The following is a 26053-nucleotide window of genomic DNA, read 5'->3' on the forward strand; positions in this document are numbered from 1 at the left end:
TGATTACATCCCTTGTAAGAAAAGCATGATTTCAAAGTGCTAAAGGCTTTAGATTAAACAAGTAACTGCAAAATTTCCTTACTACATGAGACATGCTGTATTTTTAGTCGTCTTTTACTGCTGCATGGCCCCTCTCAGGTACAACCATTAGCATAATGTATAGTGACAAGAAGGTCAGTCCACAGTGAATGATGGGTAATGGTGAGTCAGTCTGTAATGAACAAGTTAATGTCCATCTTTACGTAATGTAGAATAGCCTTTTCTCCCGCTTGTCACTTAATCTGCTCTTATTTCTTTTTGACCAATTTCTTCTCAATAAGTTACATTTAAACTCAACAATAAAATAAATACTACACTTACATCACAGGTCTGTGATTTCTGTGGATTACAATCTTTTGAAAATCTATAAAATTGTTAAGAAGACAAATTCATGAAAGCATGTGAAGACAAGAAGGGCAAAAGTTTGGAACTGAAGTTCAGAGCATGAAAACGTGGGCACGTGTGTAAACAAGTATGAGGATGTGTACTTGCTGTGCTCTGCGAGTGTGCGATAAGTCAGTTCAGCACCATAGATAGTTCTTTCTACGCAGCTACATTCACCAGCACAGCCAACCCCCATCTCTATCCCCAGCATAGGATGTTTCTTCAAAAGTCTTCATAACCCATCCTCCAATGTCTTTTATTAGCTAGCGCTTCATCTACTTAAGCATAGTGTACATTCGTTTTAATCAAACACTGTTTTCTGTTAAATGCCTTTGTGCATGTGGTGATCAGACTTACTGCTGTGTGTATTTACTCCCAGAGACCCATTCTGAGGCTGGAAGAACCCTTACATAGCATTCAATGGAAAAATACTTCAACAGTTTCACATCAGATTACCAAAAAGGACTGAAGGCACTGCACGTGCTACTTTTGGAATTAATATAGGTCACTAATACAAATTGCTGTGCTTCTGTTATACCAGAATGTGTTCTTGTAGAAACAAAGCTAATTTTAGTCTGCACTGAGACAGAGAACAGAGGCTTTTTTTGCAGTCCCTCCTGAGATCTTTTCATGTTAAGTCAAGCGTTCAAAGATATAGAGAAGTGCTCCTTCCACCCCAAAAAAAACAAGGAAAACAAACCGGGTGAGTGCTTAAAACACAACAACACTCAAATAAACACGTGATTCTGTTTTTACCAGAGGATGGCTATAAAAAGTAGATAGAGCTTACATGTCTCGATGCTGAAGTGCCTTGAACCTGCACTTGCTCTAATCGCCAGCAGGTGGCGGCTCCTCTTGTTGCATAATGAAGTCTGTTTGTATATAAATCTGTGAGAAAAGGATCCAACTTATCACCTGATTTATGACCTCATGAAACACTTTATCCACAAGCGTGTGGTCTCATGTGTTAGTTTCTTATCCTACGGAATAAAACGTGATGCTCATTTTGTATATTACTGCTTCATTAGAGTCAAAATGCAAGGTGTACTTTAGGGCAGACTTAACTTATGATCGATTCAGAAGGACATTAAAGCTTAGGGTGCAATGTCTTTCAACTTCATGTGCTGTTGCGCTGCACACACTTTTAATACACAGAGAGCTGAAGTGAAGCCGAATGCTAAAAACAATGTGCTTCTCCCACTTTCCTGTTCCGGACCACTTTTCAACCAAAGTTCAACGCACATGTGTGTAGGTTGCATGCATGCTAAGCTCTCTGTAGACCAATTCCAACACTGAAGGACACATCCACAGAACCACAAATTCACCATAAGTCCCTGTCTTTCTCAAACACTGTTGCAAAATCAGTTTACAGTTTTTCTCAAATGCTAAAACACATGTCACAAACGTTACCACCAGGTCCCCCAATGTCCAAACACAACACCCTTCTCTAAAGCTACATAAACACAACCACACCTTCCCACTGCAAAACTCAAACTCCCACACCAAGAGAGCAGCTCGAAGCTGTCAAAACTGTAAACACTATACACAGCATTACACACTACAGCAAAACAATTGAAAACACAATGCTCAATTTGTGAGAAGGTTCTTTGGTTCATAACTGCCAATGCATATTTTTATAAACTGTACAGTAACGGATCGTCATAGAACCCTGCAGAGGATTAGGCATTTAGATTTGTGAGTTTCACATGAAGACTATAAATCTATAAAAACATCCTGCATGTACGTACACTACTGTAACACAACTCAATGCAAAAACAGAATCTATCGCACACAACAGTACTCTCGGAAACATGATCAGGGTGTAAGTCTTTTTTATTGTCTACACGGTCTTTTTACAGTATTACACACAGTCACTGTGCGGCATCATGTCGCCGAGCTGCATTGGGCCACATCACCTCATCCACATCACAGGCTATATTGTCCCTTGCTAGGCACCGCGGGAAAAACGCCCTGGAATGGCGAATCCATCCCTGGAAGGCCTCCACTGGGATGTCAGCACAGGCCAGCTCCATTGCCCGTACGAGGTTCTCTCTTGTGTATGGCTGTCTGTCATACACCTTCCATCTCCATGATGAGAAGAACTCCTCTATAGGGTTCAGGAAAGGGGAGTAGGGTGGCAGACAGACGTTTAAAAAGTGGTCACTGTTGGTGGTGAACCACTCTCTGATTTGGTGTGTTTTGTGGAAGCGGACGTTGTCCCAAATGATCACATACATGTGATGTGCTAGCCTAGGATGGTGTTGTTGACGGTCCAGGAGGATGTCTTTTAGCTCCTCTAGGAAGGTGAGGAGACGTTGGGTGTTGTAAGACCCAAGGACAGCATGCCGGTGGACAAGCCCCTCCGTACCCATAGCTGCACAAAGGGTAATATTACCCCCCCGTTGGCCAGGAACCTCAGTGATGGCTCTTTGGCCAATGATGTTACGGCCTCTTCGCCTTCGTTTCTGGAGGTTGAAGCCAGCCTCATCCAGGAAGAGGTACTCATGGGGTCTGGCCATCGCGTCCAACTGCATTATCCTCTGTGAACATGGAAAAGCGTACAGGTGTTCAGAACGGTCAATCAGGTAGCACAGTATTGTCCAGAAGTAATGTAGGCCACTAAGCAACACAGTATGTCCACTAACTGTACTGTGGACATGGATGTATACGTACTTGCACATACTCGTAACGTTGTTCTATGTGTCGCGCAGAGTTGCGCTCAAAGGGAACCCTGTAGACCTGTTTCATCCTCATCTGTTGGCGCCGGAGAACTCGGTCTATTGTGGACACGCTGACAGCATCAATGTTCTCAAAGTTTACATTATCTGCAATGACTTTGTCTCTGATCTCTCGGAGTCTAATGCAGTTGTTCTCACGGACCATATCTGCAATGAGGGTTTCTTGTGCCGCTGTGAATATGGCAACCCTCCCACCTCTATGTGGCATCCTTTCAGCTCTAAAGAAAGAAACATGTGTTGTCAATTGACTGATTTATATGTAAAACTACATGTAAAGTAACAGACCACTTTCACAGGCCTGTAAAACTGTAGTGTGACAAAGAAAGCAATAGCGTACTATACCTGTTGTGTTGTCTAAATGCCTTGATAATGGTGGCCACGGTGAACCTACTCAGGTTTGGATGTACTCTTCGTCCCACTTCAGCCATTGTCATGCCATGGCCAATGACATGATCAATTACTGTTGCTCGCATATCATCTGTTATGATGGTGCGAGGTTGTCTTCTTCTCCCACCTGGACCTTCTCCTCTCTCTTGTTGGCCTCCTTCTCTTCCTCCTCTACTCCGAACTCCTCTTCTTCTTAGGCCTTCACCTCTTCCTCCTCTGATCTCAACCCCTCTTCCTCTTTGGCCTGCAGCTCTTCTCCTTCCGCACGCTCGAATGCCTTCATCCATTGTGATTGTTTGGCATCTTCACCAAACTATGCTTTTATAGGTGGGGTCACATCATTAGCAACGGGTGTCTTCAATTTTGAGTCGTTGTGTGTAGTGACTGACGCCAGGTGTGTTCCCTGTGTTCAAAGATTGGTGACTGTGGCAAGTATTTTGCATCACATGGGCTTTCATTTGAGAATATGAGCAGAGTTGTTTTGCAACATGTGTTTTAGCAAGGAAAAATGTGTTTAGATTTATGAGTACAGAGGGTTGTGTTTTGTGAATTGTGTCTTCATGTGACATGTGTTTATGGTACTGGAATATGGTGGCTACATTTAGTAAATGTGTTTAGACTACTGGTCATTTGGGTTACAGGATTGGCTTTTGTGTTTTAACATTTGAGAAAAACTGTAATTGTTAAGGCTTGATGATGCCAATCCAAGACTAACATTGTAGCCCACAAACCACCCACACCACATAAAAACATTGCTTTTCAATCATAAGGTCAGAAGTTTGACCTTATGATTGAAGGTCAAGATCTCTCTGCATGGTGACTTTTTTCCTCGTGAGCCCCTCCACGTCTGTAATTAATCTTCTTCTTCATGAATTCTTCTGTTATTTCTAAGAAAAAAAATGTCACCCATTTGTTGTAGTGTCATTTTATTTCACTCAGAGCGCTCGCACAAATGTACACTGCCAAAGAAAGCTCAACTAAAATATAAGCGATAATAAATTCGGTGACAAAAAAAAAAAGAAAAAAGAAACACCCCACAAAACGTGGTGCACTCGATGCTCGCAACCCTGGGCGAGATGCTGTTTTTATGAAAGTATAAATTGCTGCTGGGAAGCAAGAATAAGCCTCCCCGGCGATCTCTCGTCTCCCCCCTGTTTGTAGTCAGAGTCGCTAAGCAACAGGTTTGTTGGATGAGTGAAGCCCAAATTGTCAGAGTGGCCTGGGCCGGCTGTTCAGCACAGTGTGTTATCATCATGATGTGCTGGTGGGAGGCCAACAACTGTGTTTGCGCACGTGTGTGTCAGTGCAGTTGTATGTGTGCGCGTTTGTTTACCCGTGGACTCTGAGTTGTTTCATCTTATGCTCACTGAGAAGAGGTGTGTGTGTGTGTGTGTGTGTGTGCGCGCCTCGGGCAGATGCTTTTTCATGCAAGTCAGTATGGATTGCCGAGGAGTAAGAGAGCTTTCAGTTTGCATTACTATCAAAGTTTCTATTTGTGTAAGTCCTGCACACATGTATATAGTCAGCGTTAAAGTATTACACACCACGCGGTTTGTCAGTGTCAAACATTCACAAATTCACCACCCGTGTTTTCTTTTAGCTCTCGGTTTCCTTGCCGGCAGCGCTTTGCCTCTCAAACCTGCAGATGTGCTGACTTTGCACCCGCTGTTGGTTTACCTGATAGCTCCCTAGCGCCAAGTAAACCCCGAGCTTACGCCGCATATCCTGAGCCAGCGATCGAAGGGAATTAAAAGAGAACATAAGTATCCCCCCTCAAACACGGCACACTTGAGTTTTACTGAAGTGGCTTGTAAAAACATGCTGGTACCAAAAAGACTCCTATTCACCGCTGAGTGCATGCACTTCTTAATAAAGCTGCAGCATTGGATTTCCTCATGAATTAATTAATGACTAATAATCTTCTTTCGTAAAGGCAAGCTCTTTAATGGATTAGATATGATCCTGTGTGTAGAAGAAAGGCTTTAATGTCTGGCTTACATCAGATTGATGATATTTGATGAAATTTGTTCATTTTCTGAATTTGTATCGCCACGGTTACCAGCCCTTCACCCTGTTTCGGACCACATAGGAGACATTTTTTGACACCCGGGATTTTTGCATTGCATTTGAGGTCAAATTAAATGTAACAGCTCAAAAAGTTTTCTTTAAAAGGATACATGTGCGTGCTCTCCTGCAGAAAGACTATATATTTAAGATGGATGTAGCCATAGTGATGAGGCCAGTTGATTTATGAGGTCCTGCTGGAAAAGCATAATTTTAAGCTTTTTAGCTGCTGATATCTTGTTATTTTTGGAGCAAGAAATCAACATAACTGGATAAGACATGAGATTTACTCTAAGCTATCAGCTTGGTTAGCAAGTTGCATCAATAGACTGTATGTGTGCTTGTCAGGAACACAGATACCTGTTAATTGCATGCAAATAAAATACTCCTTGAAACTAGAGCACATCGACTTCTTGGACAATCTCTTAGTACAAGTAACCTCACAGCAGACCATGTTATTTGCCTGATAATTGCATAACAACGCTCCAAGATGCACCAGCCCCTCAAACACTGTCGAGAGGTAGAGTCGAATTAGTGGAAGTGAAGCCTGGCAGACAGTTACAGCTGCTTGTGTGTCAAATCGGCACAGGAAATGTTTAATTGGATTAAACGGGCAACTTTACTATACAGTAATGAGAGTATACAGTGATTCATTTGCTTCAGCCAGTCCACAGTGAATGATTGCCGATGGCAAATCATTCTGTGATGAACAAGTTAATGCCCATCCTTCAGTAATGTACACAAAATGGTACACACGATGCTTCTGTTTGTCACTTAGTCCGCCCAGGCGTTTTTATCCCTTCAATCATTCCATTTATTACATTAAATAAGTCATGTTTAACTGGCCTGACTCAATTTAAAGTGGTTTACAGCAGGCTCCTGCTCTGCTGAGCATAACAGTTAGAAACACATTATGATACATAAAAATAAATGTCCCACAAAGCAGAAAAACAGCACGGCATAAACAGCAGCACAGTGGAGACAACATAAATTTAATGGAATAAGATGGTATATGATTTGAATCAGTGGCTGTGAGCTTCTCTGAAACATTTGAAGAGGTTATAGAATTTTGTTATACAGAATACAGAATTTCATTCTCGTTTTTATTGTATGGTTCACTCAACCTATTTAGTTTATTGAGGCCTTGGCTGATGTCTGCTGAATGAATCTAGACTGTGATTAATGCGTACATGCTGCACAAGCCTCTGCTTTTTCCAGCCCTTTAAGAGCTCTTACCTTACTCTACCTGCTCTGGTGGTAACAGGTAGATTTATCTGTAGAGTACATGTTTTTGAATCTTTTGAATGGGAAAACTTACATACAAGATGTTTACATTAGCTCATAGGGGTAGTCCTGTAATCACCGTAAGGTTGCCTGCCAAGAACTCAAGATAGTCATCATTCATGCTTAGTAAATGATCTGCAGTCATCTGCAAAAGTCACTCTTCATTTCTTTAGATTTTACTGTGGAGATGAGAAATAGGTGCAGCGATTCACTAAAAAGTGCAAACATACAGAGTGTATATAAGCCAAACACAGAGTTTGTACAAGTCTGTTGAGCTTGAGAGTCGATATTTGGTATGACCACCTTCATTTCTAAACACTGAACCCTATTAGGAAAGCTAATAGTCTTCAGGAAGGACATTGCAAGCTCTTCTTCAATAATGATGAGTTTGGGGTCTGGGGAGGCCAATCCGTGACTGATTGTGTTGCATCGTGTTTTTCTAAGCAGATATGCTTTTATTGTATTGTCAGTGTGTTTCAGATTGCTGCCATGCTGAAAAAAGTTGTTGTGAATCAGATGCTTTTCAGATGGTATTGCATGGTTTCAGTTTCTTCAGTTGTTTTAAGGACACAGTGCGCAACATACTGAAATGTGGCAATTTGATGTCCTTGTTGGTGCAAAAATATTTAATACCTGCCAAACTGTGTCTTTTCTTTTCATATCTTTTCATAGATTCAACTAAAGAATGGGAATAAATAATGTGTTTTTGCACAGGCTGCTAGTAACAAAGTGCCTGAAGATATATTTTTAAATGTTTTTTGGGTTTTTTTGCCAAGGTGTCTGTTATGTGTAGACACAATATTGGCTCAGCCCTTGAGTTAGGTGCCTTATTAATGTTTGAATTATTCATAGGCAAGTATTAACAAACAAAAAATAGATTCCTCTGAAAATGGCCTGGAGAACTATGGCTCAAGAACACTTAAACAATGACAATAAAAGTCTGGCTCTTTGGGAGCAAAATACAAAAGGATGAGGAGTCACTCGAGACTTTTGCACAGTACTGCAACATTTAACTCTCGTGTTTATTTCCCAGCAAATTAGTAAAGTTAATTTCTGCCTCAGACCTTATAAATAATTGCAAAACTGCAATTCTAATAGTCAACAACAGTTCCACATAATAAAATGTGGAACTGTTGTTAGTTTTTGGAACGTAATCTGGGTTGCAGGGCTGACAAATCACAATGAAACAAACAGGACTAGACGGCAAATGAGAGAGGGAAAAATGAAAAACACCCAAAAAGACAGAGAGGTTTGAAATTTGCATGCAGGCACACTTGCTCTCTAAGGCATATGCTGGTGTAATGACACACCATTATGCCGGCTTATGAAATTTATCAGCTTGTTTTGTTGTCCCAATCTGCAAGTGGTGGTCTTGTTTCATCTTCAAAATGCTCAAAATGAAACAGTTATCTCATATTATATGATATGAGATAATATATATATACATTTGTGTATATATTAAAACAAAACACACATTTAGTCACAGATAAAAACTTGCCCCTGAAGCTTTCAGGACAAATCAGCCTCTGAGAATTCAGCTTGCATGTCTTCAACTCATTTTCAGCTGGGGATCATGTGTTTAGTACCCAGGCTTGTCACGCTAAAGTCTGGAGGTCAGATGTCTTCCAGCTCCACCAGGCTGGTGTTTGCTATGCCGGCCACGTTTCATTAAATCTCAGCACATCAATCTGATCGGAAGTGACGTTGGAGGTGGACTCAATGCACTGAGTCAGTACCGAGTTTGTTGTTTTCAGATTCTTAGTCTCTATTATAAATGAGACACAAATGTTTCAGAGAGGATTTGTATGTAATATCAGTCATCTGTTGCAGTCTAACGCAGCACGGCTGTGAGAGCACAAGGAACGCAGTCTCCTGTGAGAAAATATTAACATAAAAAAGACACAAGTAAGCCTGGATGTGTGCTTGTCACCAATTTGTTAAGCCGATCTTGTGATTGTAGCCATTGATTTGCGTCCCATTGGACAGTGTTCAGTCCACTATCGATCTACTGTTCTAGTGTTCCAAATGACCTTCGGGTTGATTATACTGAGGTGGAAGCAATTTAGCTATTGATTGGCAAAGATGCTTTCGTTGCTCATTAACAGTAAGTTGTATTTGTCTATCAGTATGTGCCTGAGTCAGTGTTAGTGCTGATGTTGGATTTGGCTGCGGTATTGTAACGATCTGTGCAATTGACCATTTATGCTGTCTATGCAGGTCGCTGGAAAGGAAGCTACAGAGACCCATACTGGCTAAGTCGCGTACCCTCCCCAGCATCCCCCAGTCTCCAACGGTCTCCAGGGTCCACCACTCTGATCTCATTGGCGGGAGTCCTCCGCGCATGAAGAATCCTCCAGTTGCCACCAGCCACTCAAAGGCCTGCACTTTGCCACCTGCAGGTAAAGACAAAATGGAAGCTAGCACCACACAGCTAGCTTATTTTTTTTTCAGCTAACAGAGTTTGGAGAAACAATATCAAGCGACTTGTTAGAATCAAAGTGATGCAATTAACCACTTTGTGGTCAAGCCATGACCACTTTTGTTTGAAAAAGATGATTATAATTTCAATCTGCAGTAATTTGAGGGAAAATTGACCCTGTGGTAGGACCTTTCCACATGTCTATGGTGTATCTATGGAAAGATGGAGGTGGGGAAAGCAGCAGCAGCAGCAAGACCCCTGCTCAAAACAGACTGGGCATGGATAAAGTAAGAAACAGCATGAAAAGGAGGAAGTGTGGCGGAGGTGGGTTGCAAAGCAGCTTGCAGATACTCAGCAAGTGTAAAGGCACCCTGTATGAAATTTGCCACTTGGGTTTAACCTAGAAATGCTCTTTTTTTCTTGGTGAACTTTGCTCTGTCTTTCATTTTTCATCATGAAATGGCAGTCTCTGGCCTGAGCGCAACTCAAAGGGTTAGTTATTTGAAAATGATCTTGTGGCGGCGATACAAGAGTTTAAAGGGCAGTAAAAGCTTAAGCTAAAGTCTTCTTATTTCTGTTCAAATGCCCACACCTGCATTGGTTCTGTGATATCCTGTCTTATGCTTCACTTGGCTGAGAGCGCCCAGCAGCCATCTGTCTCAGCAGCTGCATGTACAAGAGAAAACAGTGTATATCCTTTCACTGTTTTCTCTCCTCTCTCCTCCTCTTGTGTAGGAATCAAACGCCGCTCCCTCCCAGGAGAGGGGAAACTGTCATGGAGAATTCTGACTGTGTAAGCCCGCTGACAGCGAAGGCTTTCATCTTAAAGACAAATGAGGGCTTTTTTTGAGGATGAAAACATTTATAGGTGGCAGGGATTTTATGTGAAAGAAAGCCCCTCACAGTTGGGCTTTGATTTGTATAGATCAAAAAGAGCTCTTCTATAGAAACACCACAATAGCAGACATCTGAAACTGAAAGCAGGAGAGAAATGAATTGGGGAAATTTCGATTTAATGCGAGTGAATTAATGCAAACCTTTGATTATCTGTTAAGACAAAAACTAAACATTGTGGCCAATTTAAAACATTTCTTATGAAATCTGTGCTTGTGCTATTTAGGCAATGCATTTCTAATTTCTTCAAGCAGCTCAGATACTTTTTCAAAGTGCCTGATTTGGAAACTAATCTTCCTTTCAACCCTGAACAAGCCGAACAGCATCAAACCAGAGCTCAAAGCTAAAGATCAAGGCTAGACATCGAGCTAGACATCCTAACGCTTGTCTCCTCATTCACACGTATTGATAGACATACACTTTCACTATCACTGCTGACTGATGTCACTCAGCTTGACAGCATGGAGCTCTGAGAGAAGAGATGACTTTTGGCACATTTCAAATGTTGGATTAAGGCAGAAAATACCGCGTTATCATTCTCGCTTGTGATGTTTAATACAAGAGAAATCTGCACAGGAGCTCTTCCTGAAACTGCAAGAAGTATGTAACTCCAAAAAAGACGCAGCCAGCATCAGAGAGGAAGACCTAAATAAAATAAGAAAAAAATAGGTTCCTCTTGAAGTCACTCAGTCCCACTGGATTGGCAGAGACGCAGGCAGCAACATAGGTGGTAAAAACTTTGAAATGAGCTAAAACAGCTGCTCACATTGTAATGAAAAAAAATCTCATCCAGAAGATATCTGATATTTTCGTTCTCTTCACCGTGAAGGTCATTGTGGAGCGGCGCATTTCAGAGTGCGTGAGAGGGCTTAGAGGGGACGAGATGCTGATACAGCAAGGGCTTTATTTTGCCTCCCCTCTTTCTTGATTGGCTTCTGTCTTCTTTCGCTGTCTCCCGGCTCTGCAGTCAGTGCTGGTACAAATTTCAATCAATGCGAATGGGACCTCACATGATACATGTGTACAGAAAATTATAAATAATAAGATCAAGCAACCTGAAAGTAAACCTTTCTGAGGTTGATTTATGTTAAGGTGGACCTACTATTTGAGATGTAGGCTCAAAATGATATCATGATATTTCATAGAAAGCTGTGCGAATGATATTTGTTATGGTGTAGAAGAAAATACTGAACAAGGTTCTGTCAGTGATAACATCAGCATTTCCATGCTTCTCACCTCCTGTGAGCCACTTCGTTGAGGCCAGACTCTACGGTGGCCCTGAGAGGTCAAATATATTGCAACTTAATGGGATAACTCGAGAACGAGCCAATGTAGGAGTTTCTAATTGATACCATAGGTGAATATACTAAAATAATCAGCCATAGCCTAACATAGCCTTAGTTGCGAGTACGGCAGACCCACCCATCTGTAAAAACCTTCTACATACAAGAAACTGGTGTTGTCACAATAAACTGGATTTGACCGTGATTATTAAAAATGAGAAATTCACATTGTGTTCAAAATAATTCACATCAAAATACTGTAAAAAAAAAAAAAACAACTCATGCCAGTGCTCTCTTTTCTAGTTTACTGAGGACGCAGCTGATCTGCACACTTTGCGGATGGCTAAAGCGAGGCGACAACTTTAGTTAACACCAGCTCCTGTGTGAGCCTGCTCGGCTGTGCCCTGAGCTTTGACTCACAGGTGTTTCTTCAGTTCATTGCTGGTGTGCTTGCAGTGTGGTCTGCTTTAACCTACTGATGTTTTTTACTATTTATATTATAAGTGAACTATTAAAATTAAGGAGACTTAATATATAGAGAGTTAAGGTTTTCCTACACTGGTAGCATTGCCGTTTATGTAGCGTAGCGTAATAGGAAGAGTGACAGAGAATAAATGTCCTGTTTCAGAAAGAGTGAACTGAGGGCCTGTGTGAGGATTCTTTCGATCTGTGAATCATATAAAAGCTGCTCCAAGAATACAAATCTGGAACTTTAAATAAGAATAATATCGCCACTTCCATCTATGGTGGTATGAAAGTGTTTTTTTCAATAAATGTATTAAAGTTACTTAGATGTTTAGGTTCAGTAATAAACTACATTTAATACAATAAGAGAGTTTATTTGTTAAAATTCATGACTAAAGTGAATAAAGTGAGCATGGCAGAAGTGAATCCATTGTCTCTGAAAGAGACTTCCAGTATCCCTGCTTCTCTTTTCCTCCCTCTCGTTACATTTCTCTGTCCTATTTTGGCTGCAGTTTGAACTATGTGAATGTCATCACTAACCCACTTTGGCCGAGTAGCATCGAGTGAATCCCGAGCCCTCGCTGCTCTGATCCGATAAATCTTCCCCTTTACTACGTCTAATAACTCAGCTCTCTGTCAGTGATTGGTTGACTTAGTCCAAGTGCTTCCATCTTATGTCCTTTTACATCTAGACTAATTATCTGGGTCTGATGGCGTGTTGGTGTCTGTCTCTCTGCCTATTTTTTTTCTTCCACGGCTCCTGCTCTGTTGAAAATATCAAATTGAGAGAGAGTTTGGTCTCACGTGGCTGCTTGTTGCCTAGCAACCACTGTCATCGACCATGATGCTGCCTCCCTCTTTCTTTCTCTCTCTACCTCTGTTTATGTCTCGGTATGCAGACAACTTTTTCTAAAAATCCAAGTTGTTTAATAATCCAGCTGCATTCGGTTTGTGGATTTAAGCAACATCCTGTATTAGGGACGAGGCTCGGTCATTTTGTTGCTTTTATTATTTGGCCCGGCTTTGGCTGCGGCTCAGACTGTGGAACTGATACACAGGTTATATTTCAAACTCTGGAGATCATTCATAAGCTCACACAAAACACTCACTGCCAAAAGAGCTGCAGTTTTACTCTTTTAATAATGGATATAATGAATAATGAATCACAGCAGCTGTGGCTCGGGAGGTAGAGCGGGGTGCCTCCAGAGGTTTGAGCCCCAGGGCGTGAGGGGAAAAAGAGCTATGTGTGTACCAAAAAATAAAAATAAATAAATAACAGAAAAATGACTTTTCAGCTCCTCGCATATTCACAAGCTGTCACCACAGCAGGTATCTCCACATGTGTCCAAGCAGTGTGCTCTTCTTTGATCCTCCCAGGATTAAACTGGGGATCTTTCAATTGTTATGCAAATGTAAAAACCACTGCACTGGAGCCACTGTATCTATACAGTTAAGTGCTACATCAATTTGTGTAACCAATAAGAAATGTTCAGTGGATCAGTTCAACTGCCTATTAATGCAAATAACTAATCAGCCAAGCAGCTCGGTGCAATTTGGCATGTAGACATGGTCAAGGCGACTTGTTAAGGTTCAAACTTCATCTAAAGGAAGAAGAAAGCGGATTTGGGCGACTTGTAACATGGCATGGTTATTGGTGCTGGTTTGAGTATTTGCTGGGAGTTTCCCACACAACACACAAGAGAGAAAATATCCAGTGAGAGGCAGTTTGAAAATGCCTTACTGGTGCCAGAGGTCAGGGGAGAATGACCAGATTTTGTCAAGCTTATAGGAAGGCAATAGAAACTGTAAAGATTCCCACTACTTACAACCAAGGTATGCAGAAGAGCATCTCTGAATTCACAATGCATTAAAGCTCGAAGCAGATGGTGTATAGCAGCGGAAGACCACCTGGTGTGGACTTCTGCTGAGTTCACTGTACTCAAATGACCTCCACAGTCACCAAATCTCAATCCAGTTGAGCACCTTTGGGATGTGGAGGAACAGGAGATTCCCATTGTGGAAGTGCATTTAACAAATCTGCAGCAACTGTGTGATGCCATCATGTCTGAGGACATTCAAATTCAAAAACACTTCATCCCCAAGGAGGCAATTAAAAAGGATGTTTCCAGCATCTTGTTGACAGCAGTTCTGAAGACAAGAGGAGATCCAGCCTGGTATTAGTAAGGTGTACCTAATAAAGTGTGAATATAAATGTAGCCCATTTAATGCATATAACTAATATATTTTTCTTTAAAATAAATATACTGGACTGTAACTTAATGAACCTGACAGGAAAGCCTATATAAAAGATTTTAGTGGCTTGCCACCTCATTTCTCATTTCTTTATTTATCGTCCCTGCTGGGAAACTTTTGGTTTACAGACAGGCTCTCAAGAAATCATCCACATAAATAATAAAAGAAACAGTAAAAACCAAATGCAATCATACGACACAATCCTGCAGTAAAGAAAATCACTAAAATTTGCATTAAAGAAACCCAACTAAAGAGTGAAATGGTGTAATATGAGGTAACAATATCACATAAACAGATTTAGGAATGCTCCTGTCTGAAAAAGGGAGTTTTTGCACTGCAGCCTCTCTGCTCTGTCATGTCTGTCGTCATTAATACCTGTTTGGTTCTCTGATGCTTGTTGCTGCTCTCTGCACCTTTCCAGCTTTCCACATATGCACATGGATGTGAGGAGAGGTGCACTTGGAAGAGCGGGGAGGCACATTTTGCTCTCCAGAACAGAGCCATATAAATGCATTACAGCCAAATAGACTGGTAAACATATAAATAACAGTTTTTTTTCTGGTTTTGACTCCAGCGGTCCTGACTGCACTCAATTATCTGATGTTTTAATAAAAGTATTTACAGCAGAGAAATGTCTGCGACTTTGACCTTCTTAACCTTATACTGTGAGTCATTGGGGGCTGGGAAGTACACTGTGTGCTCATTTTCCTACTATAATTTAAGCCCTGTTGAGATGATATTTGAATCATGAGCACGTTTCACTGCTGTCGTTGTTAATACCTTGATGAAGACGGCTGATTTTGCTTACTCAGCATACGGCTGCGTGGTTTTTTTTGAATGCCGTTGGTCTGACGTCCGTCAAATGCAGAGCGATGGAAGTCGTCGCTGATTAGTGGAGCTGAGGCAGTTTCTGACAGCACTCATCCATCTCTGTGGTGTGACTGTGAGAACTCAGACATCATGTCAGCGCTTTGGAGAAAAACGCCCTCTCTGTCCAGCATATGAAATCATAATCACGCTGTTCAGGAGGCATGGTGAGAATAATGCTGCAGTTATAAAGTATTTTACCTATAAAGGAAGCTAAATTACTTTCTGGACATGTTTTATGGAAGCAATCAGGGATGATAGCTCAGAATTTGTAGAGTGAGTTTCCAGTAATTGCGCACGGTCCAGTCGGTCCTGCTCTCATTTATTCTCCTGTCTTTTTTCTCCCTTCTTCTCCTTTCTTCTTATTGTTACCTTCATGTAATGCCACTGTGATGTCTTTATTTGTCTTCAGTTAAGACAAATTAAAGACAATTTGTCTTTCAATTTGTCTTTTTGTTTTCATCCAGGGGAGCTTTGGCGTTTGGAGGATGACATGGAAGGTGACAATGAGACTAGCGGCTGCACCGAGGCCCGTCCACGCTCCCAGTCGCCGTTCTCCCATTTCCGGGCGCGGGCTGCTTACCTGCGCAAGAGCATGTCAGCCGATGAGCACCTAGACATGGGCTCCGACTTCGGCGCAGTGACTGCGGTCGAGGGCAAACAGAACCGTGGGAAGGGAAAGCTAAAGAGGAAGTTTGTAAGTTTGATTCCTTCACTTCCTGTTATTTGATTCGGTCCCACCCAGCCGTGTCCAGCTAAATCCTGTATCATCATGGCGTTGTTTCCTTCATTCCCTTTTTTCACACATCTCAAAGCCGGCTCATTTAAATAGGCACTTAGGATTAAAGGTTTTTCCGGCCACAGAACATATGGCCGTTCGGCAGAGCATGACTTAAGTTTTCTCACTTGCTATGAGTGCAGCTTCATGCAGACATTCACAGCAGCTCCCAAATGAAGACAGCTCGTCCCACTCGCTCTTCCCTTATCTTTAATTAATTTATACAGCTGTGTGCTTGTGACTCTGTGGCTATTTTCAACTTTACCAAATAAATCCTGCTCGTCACCCTGAGGGAAGGCGACTGTTAACATGTGATGATAAAAACAACCCCCAAAAAACAAGTTATCGCTTTAAAGCTTTGTTGTCCTGATACATGAAAGATAATGAGCAAGAGAAACTTTGGTGATCAAAGCTGATAAAGAGGAGAGTGCAAGGAAAAAATCTAGGGTTGACAGTCCTGAGAATACAGCATAAGGTGCAAAATGGTGCAAAATCCATCCATCCATCCATCCATCCGTTCTCTTCTGCTTATCCGATTCAGGGTCACAGGCGGGCTGGGGCCTAACCCGGCTACTTTAGGGTGAGACGCGAGGTATGCCCTGGACAGGTCACCAGTCTGTCACAGGTCCAACACAGGGAGACAGACAACTATTCACACCTATGGGCAATTAAGAATTAACCTAACCCCTTTAATTGCATGAGTTTTGGAAGAAGCCAAGCACTTGCAGAGAACATGCCAAATGTAAACAGAAAGGGGCAACAGTGCTAAGTACTGCACCACAGTACTGCTAAAAAATGGAAACAATACCGCAAAACACAATGAATTTAGCTGACATGCTACCTATTTTACTTTAGTCTTGCATATGTACTCAAGTTTATTCTGTTAAAGTTGAAACAATAGGTAAAAATAAATAAAGTCTATTTTATATATATAGGGAGGACTGTAGGACTGTAGCTACTCCAGTTTTGGAGCTTAGGCAATTAAAATGACATCCATCAAGTGGTCAGCTTAGGAAACCCAAAGCTGCTGGCTAATTTCAAGCTTCCAAAATTACCGGGCCCTGGTCCCTTTCATTTTATCTAATTAGTAAAGTATAATTACCCCACTTGCTGATTAAAATAATGTTTTGATTTGAGCTTAATTCCGTAAGCTGCATGTAACAGTGTTGGTTGCGTCAGATCTTTGGGGGGAAATGCTGCCAGACGAGTGCAGCGGGCTTGTTGAAGGCGCATGAAAGATTAAAGACCTGTATATTGTCCATTAGCCTGTGGATCAGGTAATTGGAGACCTCATTACCAGCCGAAGCGTTGTAATTGATTCTCGGGTGTCACAGGCGCAACAGGAGACCAGGACAGGTTAGTGGATAGCTCGGTGGGAGAATTTAAGGTGTGTGTGGGGTGTTTTTTCTCTGGCATACTGCTGGATGTGGATCACAAGAATATACTTGACTGAACCTTAAATGGGATTCACCATTTTTTATTTTCCTGTCATACACTTGAGCCAATCAACAGTTTGGTGTCAGATCAGTTCGTGGTCACAATAGTCGGGCTGAAAATAGAAGGGAAGAAGTTCATTTTATTAACTTCCATCACATTTAAACAGTTGGCCATCTTTACTAGAAATGGGAACAGCACTGGATCTGATGACCTGCCGCAGGTGTTTTGGGGTGAGAGTTCACGTTGTATTGTCTTCTAGTACACTGTAATTGAGGAAATGTCAAATGTACTTTACTACTGCATCATACCTGCTTTAAATATGTTGTCTTCTCTCTGTATCAGTCACTCAGTCTTTTCTTTTTCGTTTGCGGATGCACAGATAATACATTCAAAGCCGTGCGTTGTTGCTCAACGCTTGTATGCTCTCCAGAGCGACGCGAAAATTGCCGTGACAAAAACAACTGCGCCTCAGCCTGCTGCCTCATGCAAACAGCTGTTGTGCTGCAGCGTTTAGTGTTGTGCTATGGAGGTTGACTGTGACACAGCAGAGAAACAATGCCTTAATATTAGCGCAAGTCGGCCCACACTGCAGAAGGCCTGCCTGCTGGCACGCATGTTAGAAATAATCTACAGTATCTTTCGGAGATACTAATGGAGGCGGATTAGGTGTTTAAAGGAAAAATGTTTCAGTGTTTTTCATTCTTTGGACTAAATATGGAATTATAGTTATTGTAACAAAAAAGAAAAGACTAAAGCTTTTCAGGTAGGAGTAAGAGAACAGAAGGAGAGAAAGTAACCCGTGTTTGTAAGGCTACCAAACTCTACATTATGGTCCGAGTTAATTACCTGTTGTAACGATATCAATGCCATCTCCCTTTAAACTGTCACACTCTGTGAGGGCCTGTCTTCAGGGTCTTCAGGTCAACAGGCAGTGCTATCTGTTCAGCAACAACTGTCACAGTGAAGCTGTTTTGTATTTTAGACTGAAACACCAGTAATCACGTGCTCTACCCACAACAGAGGCAGCTCGTGGCTTTTACGACCCTTATTGACCTTTCTTTATATTGTTACAAGCTGTATACTTGTGAGTGAAAATGTGTCTCACTCACCGGGATACCAAAAACATCTCGCACTTTTGTCAACTTTTACTTGTTGAGCTACACAGTCAAGAAACTCTGCAGTTCTGCATATATAAAATCCAGAGTTTCCCACAGTTGTATAACGCCCTCAGTTAGCTGTCACCTTTCTTACAGCACGCTATGTGGCAAAGTTGGAGGAGCAAAGCTGCACAGATGCAGCTCTCTCCACTTCTTTGCAGACACTCTGCTGAGAGAGCCCGGGGGAGAGTGACCAGCTAAATCATGAGTAATCTGACTTTACAGTGATGAATGATTCAGTCTACCATAATTTGCAAATATGAGTATATGAGTATTATGTATTAAGAAACTTGTTGCAAAACACAAGATTTTTTCCCATTTCATTAACTGAATTTATGAAAAATACCACAGTAAGATAGTAGTAAAATAGTATGTTAGCACTCAATAGGTGTTTGCCAAAGAGCTATTAGCTGTTGCCCTGAAGCGTCATCAGAAATGTTCTCAGTGGAAGAGTGGCTGTCAAGAGGGAGAAAAGGCGGAGGTACGCAAAATTACACAAGAACTGGGATGAAACTCAGGTCTTATGGAGTGATGAGTCAAAATGTTTGTAGGAGGTCATGAAAGAGGTAAAACAGCCTTGACTTTCAAGCCTGTTAGAAAAATTGAATTTTTTTACCTTATGTCAATACATAAGGCTGTGTACATTAGGTAACAGCTGCACAGTTTTTGTGGTTTTGTGTAGAAAATCACCTTTTAAGCCTGTTTAAGCCATATGCAAACCACAGATGATGTAGTTGGACTGTTTGCAGTGTACAAGCGTAATATTACTGTAATATTACAAAGGGATTGCAAATTGTATTTGCAGGAAGGATCATTTTCTCCACTGACAGCAGTGTGCCTTTCAACAGTTATTGTTTCTATCTGCTGTAATTTCATCTCTTGACATGCTGGCTATGCAGTGTAAATATGTATGCATGTATGTGCCTGTGTGTCCTTTATTTATTTAAATGTGTGGCTGACGTGCAAATGCACTCAAAGCCTACTGACAGCAAGCTAAGAGGCTGACTAACCACATAATCAAAGTACAGATCGTATCATTTCTGTTGATTGAATGGCTGTAACTACATAATGGGATGTTCGTGCGTATTCGCTGCACTTTGGTCTGACACATCCTCTGGTGACTCACATAGATTCTCTATTAAATAAATATATTAAAAATTACACACACAAAAAAAGCACAGGGAACGCAAATAATTGTTTTTCATCATTTCCATATTCACCGGAAACCCACAGGAAACACCACAAGAGAGATTTCAACCAAATCACGTACGTAGATGTGCTCCTCGCATGGTGGCAGGAGTCCTGATACTGTACTGGCAGGAATCTCAGTGGTATCTAGACTGTTGAATAAGGCGAATTATATTCAGCATGCTGCTTTGGTTAAAGGCTCTGGGTCGCCTGGATTGGTTTGAGAAACTTGATATCGCCGCCTGCGGCTAAGCTCCTTTATGTTATCAGGAAACGGGCACAGAGTGTGCTCGCACATAATAGCTCATAAAAACACACTTAACACACATGAGAAATACTCTGAAAAATCAGACATTTAAAGGCCACTGGCGAGGCTTAGATGAAGACCACAAGTGTTTCTGTGACGTCTGCTTCGCCACTTTATCTATTTGTAAGTCAGCCTGTTTACACCTCGAACGAAAAGCATTGAGCTGAGGTGGTGAGTGCGGGGGGTCTACGAAGCAGCTGATTTACATTTATTCAACTCTTGGTGTATACCCTGACTGACCGTCTGCTCACAAAACACTTGTGGTGATTGATGAATCCGAGAACACAGAATATATTGTGTTCATAATAAGAATGAGCCTTCCTAGTTGTGTTTGGAATTAGCGAGCGAGGACAGAAGCATCTTCACAGTTTGAAACTCTCCGTGCTCGACAGCAGTTTAGTTTATTCCCCATCTGTCTGAGACAAATTTACGCTACAGACAAAAAAGATAAAACTGTTTGGATGGACTGTGTTCTTTTCACGTGGCTCATGGAGCTTTCCATTTGTTTTCATTGCTAAGCCACCATCTGATGTATCCTAAGATGGCTTGTGTACCTCAGTGATCTCAAAGTAGATCACACTGGATGCTTTTGTTAGGCGTAAATCCAGCAAACGCATTTTTTCTCTCATTACTGATTCGACGTAGGTCTGTGGGATTCTTGTCCACTAGAGGGCAGGAATGAGCAGCTATTGTTGGTAACAATTTCCTGAGAATCCCAGAATTGACTTTATTTTAGGGCTAGTTTGTTTTAATAACTACCTAGAGTGTTTACCCCTCAGCTGTAAAAAAGGCTGATGTTGTTGTCCACCTGCTGGGTTTGTGGGCAGGCAGGCGGCAGCCTAAAGACCCACGTTTTTGAACACAATAACTTGAGAAGCAAGTGAGGTAGGATTTTCAAATTCATACCATACGTGCAGGTAGGGTTAGGGCAAGGTTTCTGAAAATCTAACTTAAGAAAGTTGTCACCTCAAATTCAAATTCATAGCACAGAAGCGTCTGCTAGGAGGCTGAGGGGCAACACTGTGTGTTTTTGTTTGTTTGTTTGTGGCTACTCAGCCTCAGAGCTCACAGCTTTTATTCTTCAAGCCTTTAATTGATTCTTTATTGTTTTTACTTTATTACATAAAGTGTTTTATCAGTCAGGCTTTCAGCCCTTAAAGTGGACCAGTTCTGCTCATTTCCAGCTCCTTATTTGTATTCTTTGGACTCTGTTAAAGCAGCTTTGCATTATTCATGGGTCATTGTTTTTCTGACTGGGCATTGATGTAGCCCCACATTTCTGTGTGAAACAAGCCGTTTTAGGGCCTCTAGATTAAAGCCACCCTCCGTTTTGGGCAACTTTTTTCTGATTTACTGCCCTGTGCAAACAGAAGGTTTGAACAGCAGGTGGGGCCAGAGTTGAGTACCTGCTGTTTAGTCTCAGTGACATTATACAGATTTAAGAGCTACTTTAAGAGAATCCATCGCTATATATGAGAAAAATCAGCAGCGTCATGATAGGCCAGAGTTAAACAAGAGGTAAAATGTGACCTTGAAGAAATCAGTGCATCACTGTTTTCTTCAAGGTCACATTGAAGAAAACAAATCATGCTGATGATTTGTCGAATCATTATGGTAATGATTCGACAAATTGTCTGCATGGGATTTTTTCATGTTCTGGTACCACATGAAGTTGCCAGGATAACATAGATACTCAGCTTTGTTAATTGTTAATTCATAGAGCAGTGTGTAATCACCTTGTTAATTGCCACTGGCCTTTTGGCAAACAAGCTGGCATTCACCGGTGGCAGAGGCCGATGTTTATCCGTGTCCCGTCTGTTTTGCTGTCTTTATATCTGGGATCCAGATTCATAAATATGTAGGATGAGATTTCTTTGTTCTCTGGCACAAAAGGAGGAATAAATAACAGCAAAAACAAAATAAAAACCCCAGATTAGGCTTCAGACACTGACAAAATTGTTTTTTGAACATTGGTTTAGGCATGGGCCAGGCATTTCACAATGATAGATCACTGGTAATGGGTAAAACCCAGTACAAAACTAGGTAAGGGTCTCAGCCTGGGAAGTCATGTTGTGAGCATGATTGCAATAATGTCATTTTTTTTGTATTCACTGTGCCAACATCACCTAAAGCCAGAGATGACGGAGTTAAAAAGGACAGCAGCAGCACTTTGAGAGCTTCATAATTTCCTCTGGCTGACTAACTTCAGTTGAAATAGGATAGAGGAGTGCAGCCTCAAGGCCCTTTATAATGTTAACACAGGGATTACTGGGGTAATTAGTCTGACGGTGTGGCCAACATGGAGGCAGGGCAAGAAGTGGTTATGGGAGCTAATTCTCATTTTTCTTTTTTTTGCCCTGTTTTGCTCTAATATTCATAAACAATTATTATAAACTGCTGTGTGCAGAGGTTGGGCCCTCTGATAAACAGATAAAATCACACAGGTTCACTAAAGCAGCACCTGTGGAACTTAACTCAGTGCTGATCGTCATTGTTGTCCTGAGTAATGTTAATATTGTTTTAAACTGTCTTGATGTATAGTTTTAATTTGGACCCCAGGAACTTGTAACTTGGTAAATCACCCCCTGAAAAATGATTGCCAAATGGCTGAACAATTTTTTTTATGCCTGCCTCTATACCAAACTGCAGCTCTATATGCACCAGTAATTATTGTTACATATACATTAGATAATCCAGCTTCTGCACATCCAGATTGGTTTGTCGTGTTTGCTTGTTGGGAGGTTTTTCATTACATTTTGCAGGCTTAGTTCTGTTATCGTGGTTTAGGCCACGATTTCATACTCTGCTGTCTTTGATCAGAGATTCTGGTGCAGTGAGGATTTTTCTTCATGATTAGCCTGCTCTTGATCCCAAATTGCCAATATGAAAACTCAACCAGCTGTATAACGGAGAGGGCACGAAAAGATAAAGTGCTGGGTGAAAACACCTTCACTTTTCTTTCACTTTGAGAACCTGCCTGTAAGATCTATCATGAGATGCTCTTTCATCTTATTCTCTGGTCTTTGGTGCTCTCTTCAAGTTTATCTTGTATCAGCTAGCTGTAAAGCACACGAGAGCTTGTCTTGTCTCTTTAAAGATTATTTAAAGGATCTCCAGTCCTTTGCTGTTTTCTCTCATTCTGACTGACTCTCTATCTACTCAGCTCAAGGTTACTACATCTTACTACAAAAATATTTTACTCAAATCATTAAGTGCACACTGGAGTACCAGGGGTGTCGTACCATCAAATATAAAGCCATCATGTCTTTATATTTTGCTTCCAAGAAACCAGTCAGTCTGTTTTAGCGATCTTGATCAATAGTCCTCCAGACTTTCTGAAGCTTTTACCTGACAATGAAATGATTTTTGAAAATTTTTTGAAGCAATTCAACATCTGACCTCATTCAAACATAAAAAACCCACCTAACTCAAGGATCAGTGCCGTGTCTGACAGACAACTTATCAAAGAAACAATTTAAAATGATATCTTTAGGAACTTTGTTGCTGGGAAACCCTAGGAAAAATGCCAAAGATATTACAGCTTAACAGGCATAAAACAGTCATTTTTACACCAACAAAGGGATTGCCATAGAGCGATCCGAAAACACTGTGTGTGTCCCCCACATATGCCAAATTACACATTCTCAGTATGTACAGAGGTTGTGAGGAGAGAGGTACAACAGTGAGCATCTATAGCTGTGTGTAAGGAGGCTCTGTCATGGTTTGGGGTCTGTGGTTTTGGGAATCCTCTTAAAATCGATGGAATTATGAACACAGAAAAGTGTCATTAGATTTGATTCACCATGAAATACGGTCTGGAAAGCATCTGATTGGCACTGGTGTCATTTTTCAGCACGACAATGATCCCAAACACACAATGTAGTACTGTCAGTCATGGATTGGCCTCCCCAGAGCCTGGACGCACACCTTACTGAAGCAGTGTGGGATCATCTTGACAGAGAACAAAACAAAAGCCAGTCGACATTCAAACAAGAGCTTTGAATGTCCTTCAAGAAGCCTGGAGACCTATTCCTGAAGACTACTTAAAGAAATGACAAAAAAGGTTACATAAGAGATTTTAGGCTCTGTAATAATAATAATAAAGGTGGTCATACCAAATATTGACGTTCAAGCGTGTTAGAATTATTTTTGCCTTATATACTGCGTGCATACAGTGTAAATTTGCACGTTTTAATAAATCAGTGCACCTATTTCCCATTTTCCTTGCAGAGTATACAGAAACGAGGTGTAGCTCAACAGTTTTTGCACACTGCTCTATTTAATACTAGTCTCATTGATAACATTCCCCACTGTTTGTGTCTCTGTGCTTCTGCCTTCTGTGTTCATTCTTCTGGAGACCACAAGGTGGCAGCACGATCCCACAGAATAGAGTTCCTGCCTGACAGGCTCTCTCTCCTTCATCTCGCTGCTGTGTTCACTGCCTGTGTGACTGAACTGTTACCTGGGTGGTGCTTGAGGTTTCTCTCTGGTGACTCATTCATCCTGAGATGACTAACACACAGACACCACAGTGGACTGCCATCGGAGCCAAGCTTTGGCTGCGGACAGTCTACTAGCATTCATTATCTATGGAGACTTTTATTGGAATGCACAGCAGCAGGCAGAAAGGGGGAAGGAGAAGCCAAGCTCTTGGCTACTTTGTGTCAATGAAACAGTGCTGTTTTTGTGTGCTCAGCATTCCCGCGCTGAGCGCCGATTTGACAATCAGGTACGCTTACCGGTGTCTCACCGAGCCGAGCCCCACAAAGCGACTGTCTGGCTCATGAGCTTGTGGGTGCACGGCGAGCCTCTCTCACCCTCCGTCTTTCCTGTCACTCTCCCCCGCAATGCAGATGTGGGACGGGTTAAAGCAGTAAAACGATTAATGACTGCAAACAAACAACGGCAGCCGCAGCAAAAATGGGTTTTGTGGAGTGTCTCTTAATGTAAACTGATTTCAACACATCATTTTTAATTACCTGCATTAGTGGCTGGAGTCTGGAACATTCGTAGTCTGCTTGGTTACACTTGTTTTTTTATTTTGGTACACACTCATACGCTATTACTCAGATGCCCGTGCACACTCACGTCTACACATATAATTCATCCCCATTTTCAGGCATACCCTTCTCTTTACAGCATCAACTGTTGCTCTTTCCTGGTGTTTCTCAACCATTTTCATGCGCTTGAGCATGGCCAAAGATCAGAACCACAGTATGGCTGTTTTACCTACAAACATAATCAAAAAACATCCTGTTATTTGAATATGCCGGACTTCTTTTTGGTGAAATATCTGTGTAAAGAACCTCTCTCATCCCCATCTCCATCTCTCTTTGGTTCTTTTTGCACTCAGGTCCGGGGTTTCGGTTCCTTATTGACATCGGAGCTCTTGCAGCGGATTACTGTGGAGTCTGTAGTTCACTAATGATGATGTATGATAATCTCCTTTGTTTTTTTCCCCCCATTTTTTTCCCTTCCTTTCTCCCATGTGCCTATTTAAACGCTCTAAGCTATCAAACATCCTAACCACTGGCTGTATTTTAGGCATTGTACTTACCAGGTTTGAAATCTCTTGTTCTGTTTACCCCGGCCTTCACCACTGCAGAAACAGACACTGAAGTTTGTGTCTTTCCTTAATCCTCAACCTCCAACCTCCCGCAGCCCTACAGCAGGATGGTGGCGTGATGTTGCCCAGCCTTTACCTCTGCATCAGGTTAACCTGTGGTCTGACTCTCCAGTTGCCAGTAGGTATCAATGACCTGCAGGGAATGGGGTGTGGTCTTGATCACCTCCCGACTTACTACCACTTGATTATGTTCTCCTTAAACATTTTACACTGAGAGATTTTCCCCTTAAAATCCCCCTTAGCCTACCATGCACAGCATTAAATACTGTATGCTCTGTATATTTTTATTCCAACACCTCCATGCTTACGTTGTGTAAAATATTATAACCATGGACACTGTGCTCTGGGAAGTTTTTTGGATTTCCCCATCACTCAGCTTGACATTTAAACATTTTCTGACTCCCCGAACGTGTAGCCGTGCTTACTGGATGGTAAAACATAATTCAAGAGATTATGCCCGCTCCCACCCAAGTTGTTTATTAT

General features: G+C 41.6%; 1 protein-coding gene across 2 annotated transcripts in view; it reads left to right on the forward strand.

The window, feature by feature from the left end:
• ankfn1b (ankyrin repeat and fibronectin type III domain containing 1b) overlaps positions 1-26053 on the forward strand; it is a 156307-nt gene that overhangs the window by 26669 nt on the left and 103585 nt on the right. For both annotated transcript variants that reach the window (XM_084937891.1, XM_084937890.1), the window contains 2 exons: positions 9114-9295; positions 15545-15774. In XM_084937891.1, the coding sequence (XP_084794017.1) occupies positions 9114-9295; positions 15545-15774 (412 nt within the window). The remainder of the gene's footprint in view (positions 1-9113; positions 9296-15544; positions 15775-26053) is intronic.

This window comes from Perissodus microlepis, chromosome 8 (assembly GCF_051167445.1).
Source record: "Perissodus microlepis isolate ML-2025 ecotype Zambia chromosome 8, ASM5116744v1, whole genome shotgun sequence".
NCBI lineage: Eukaryota > Metazoa > Chordata > Actinopteri > Cichliformes > Cichlidae > Perissodus > Perissodus microlepis.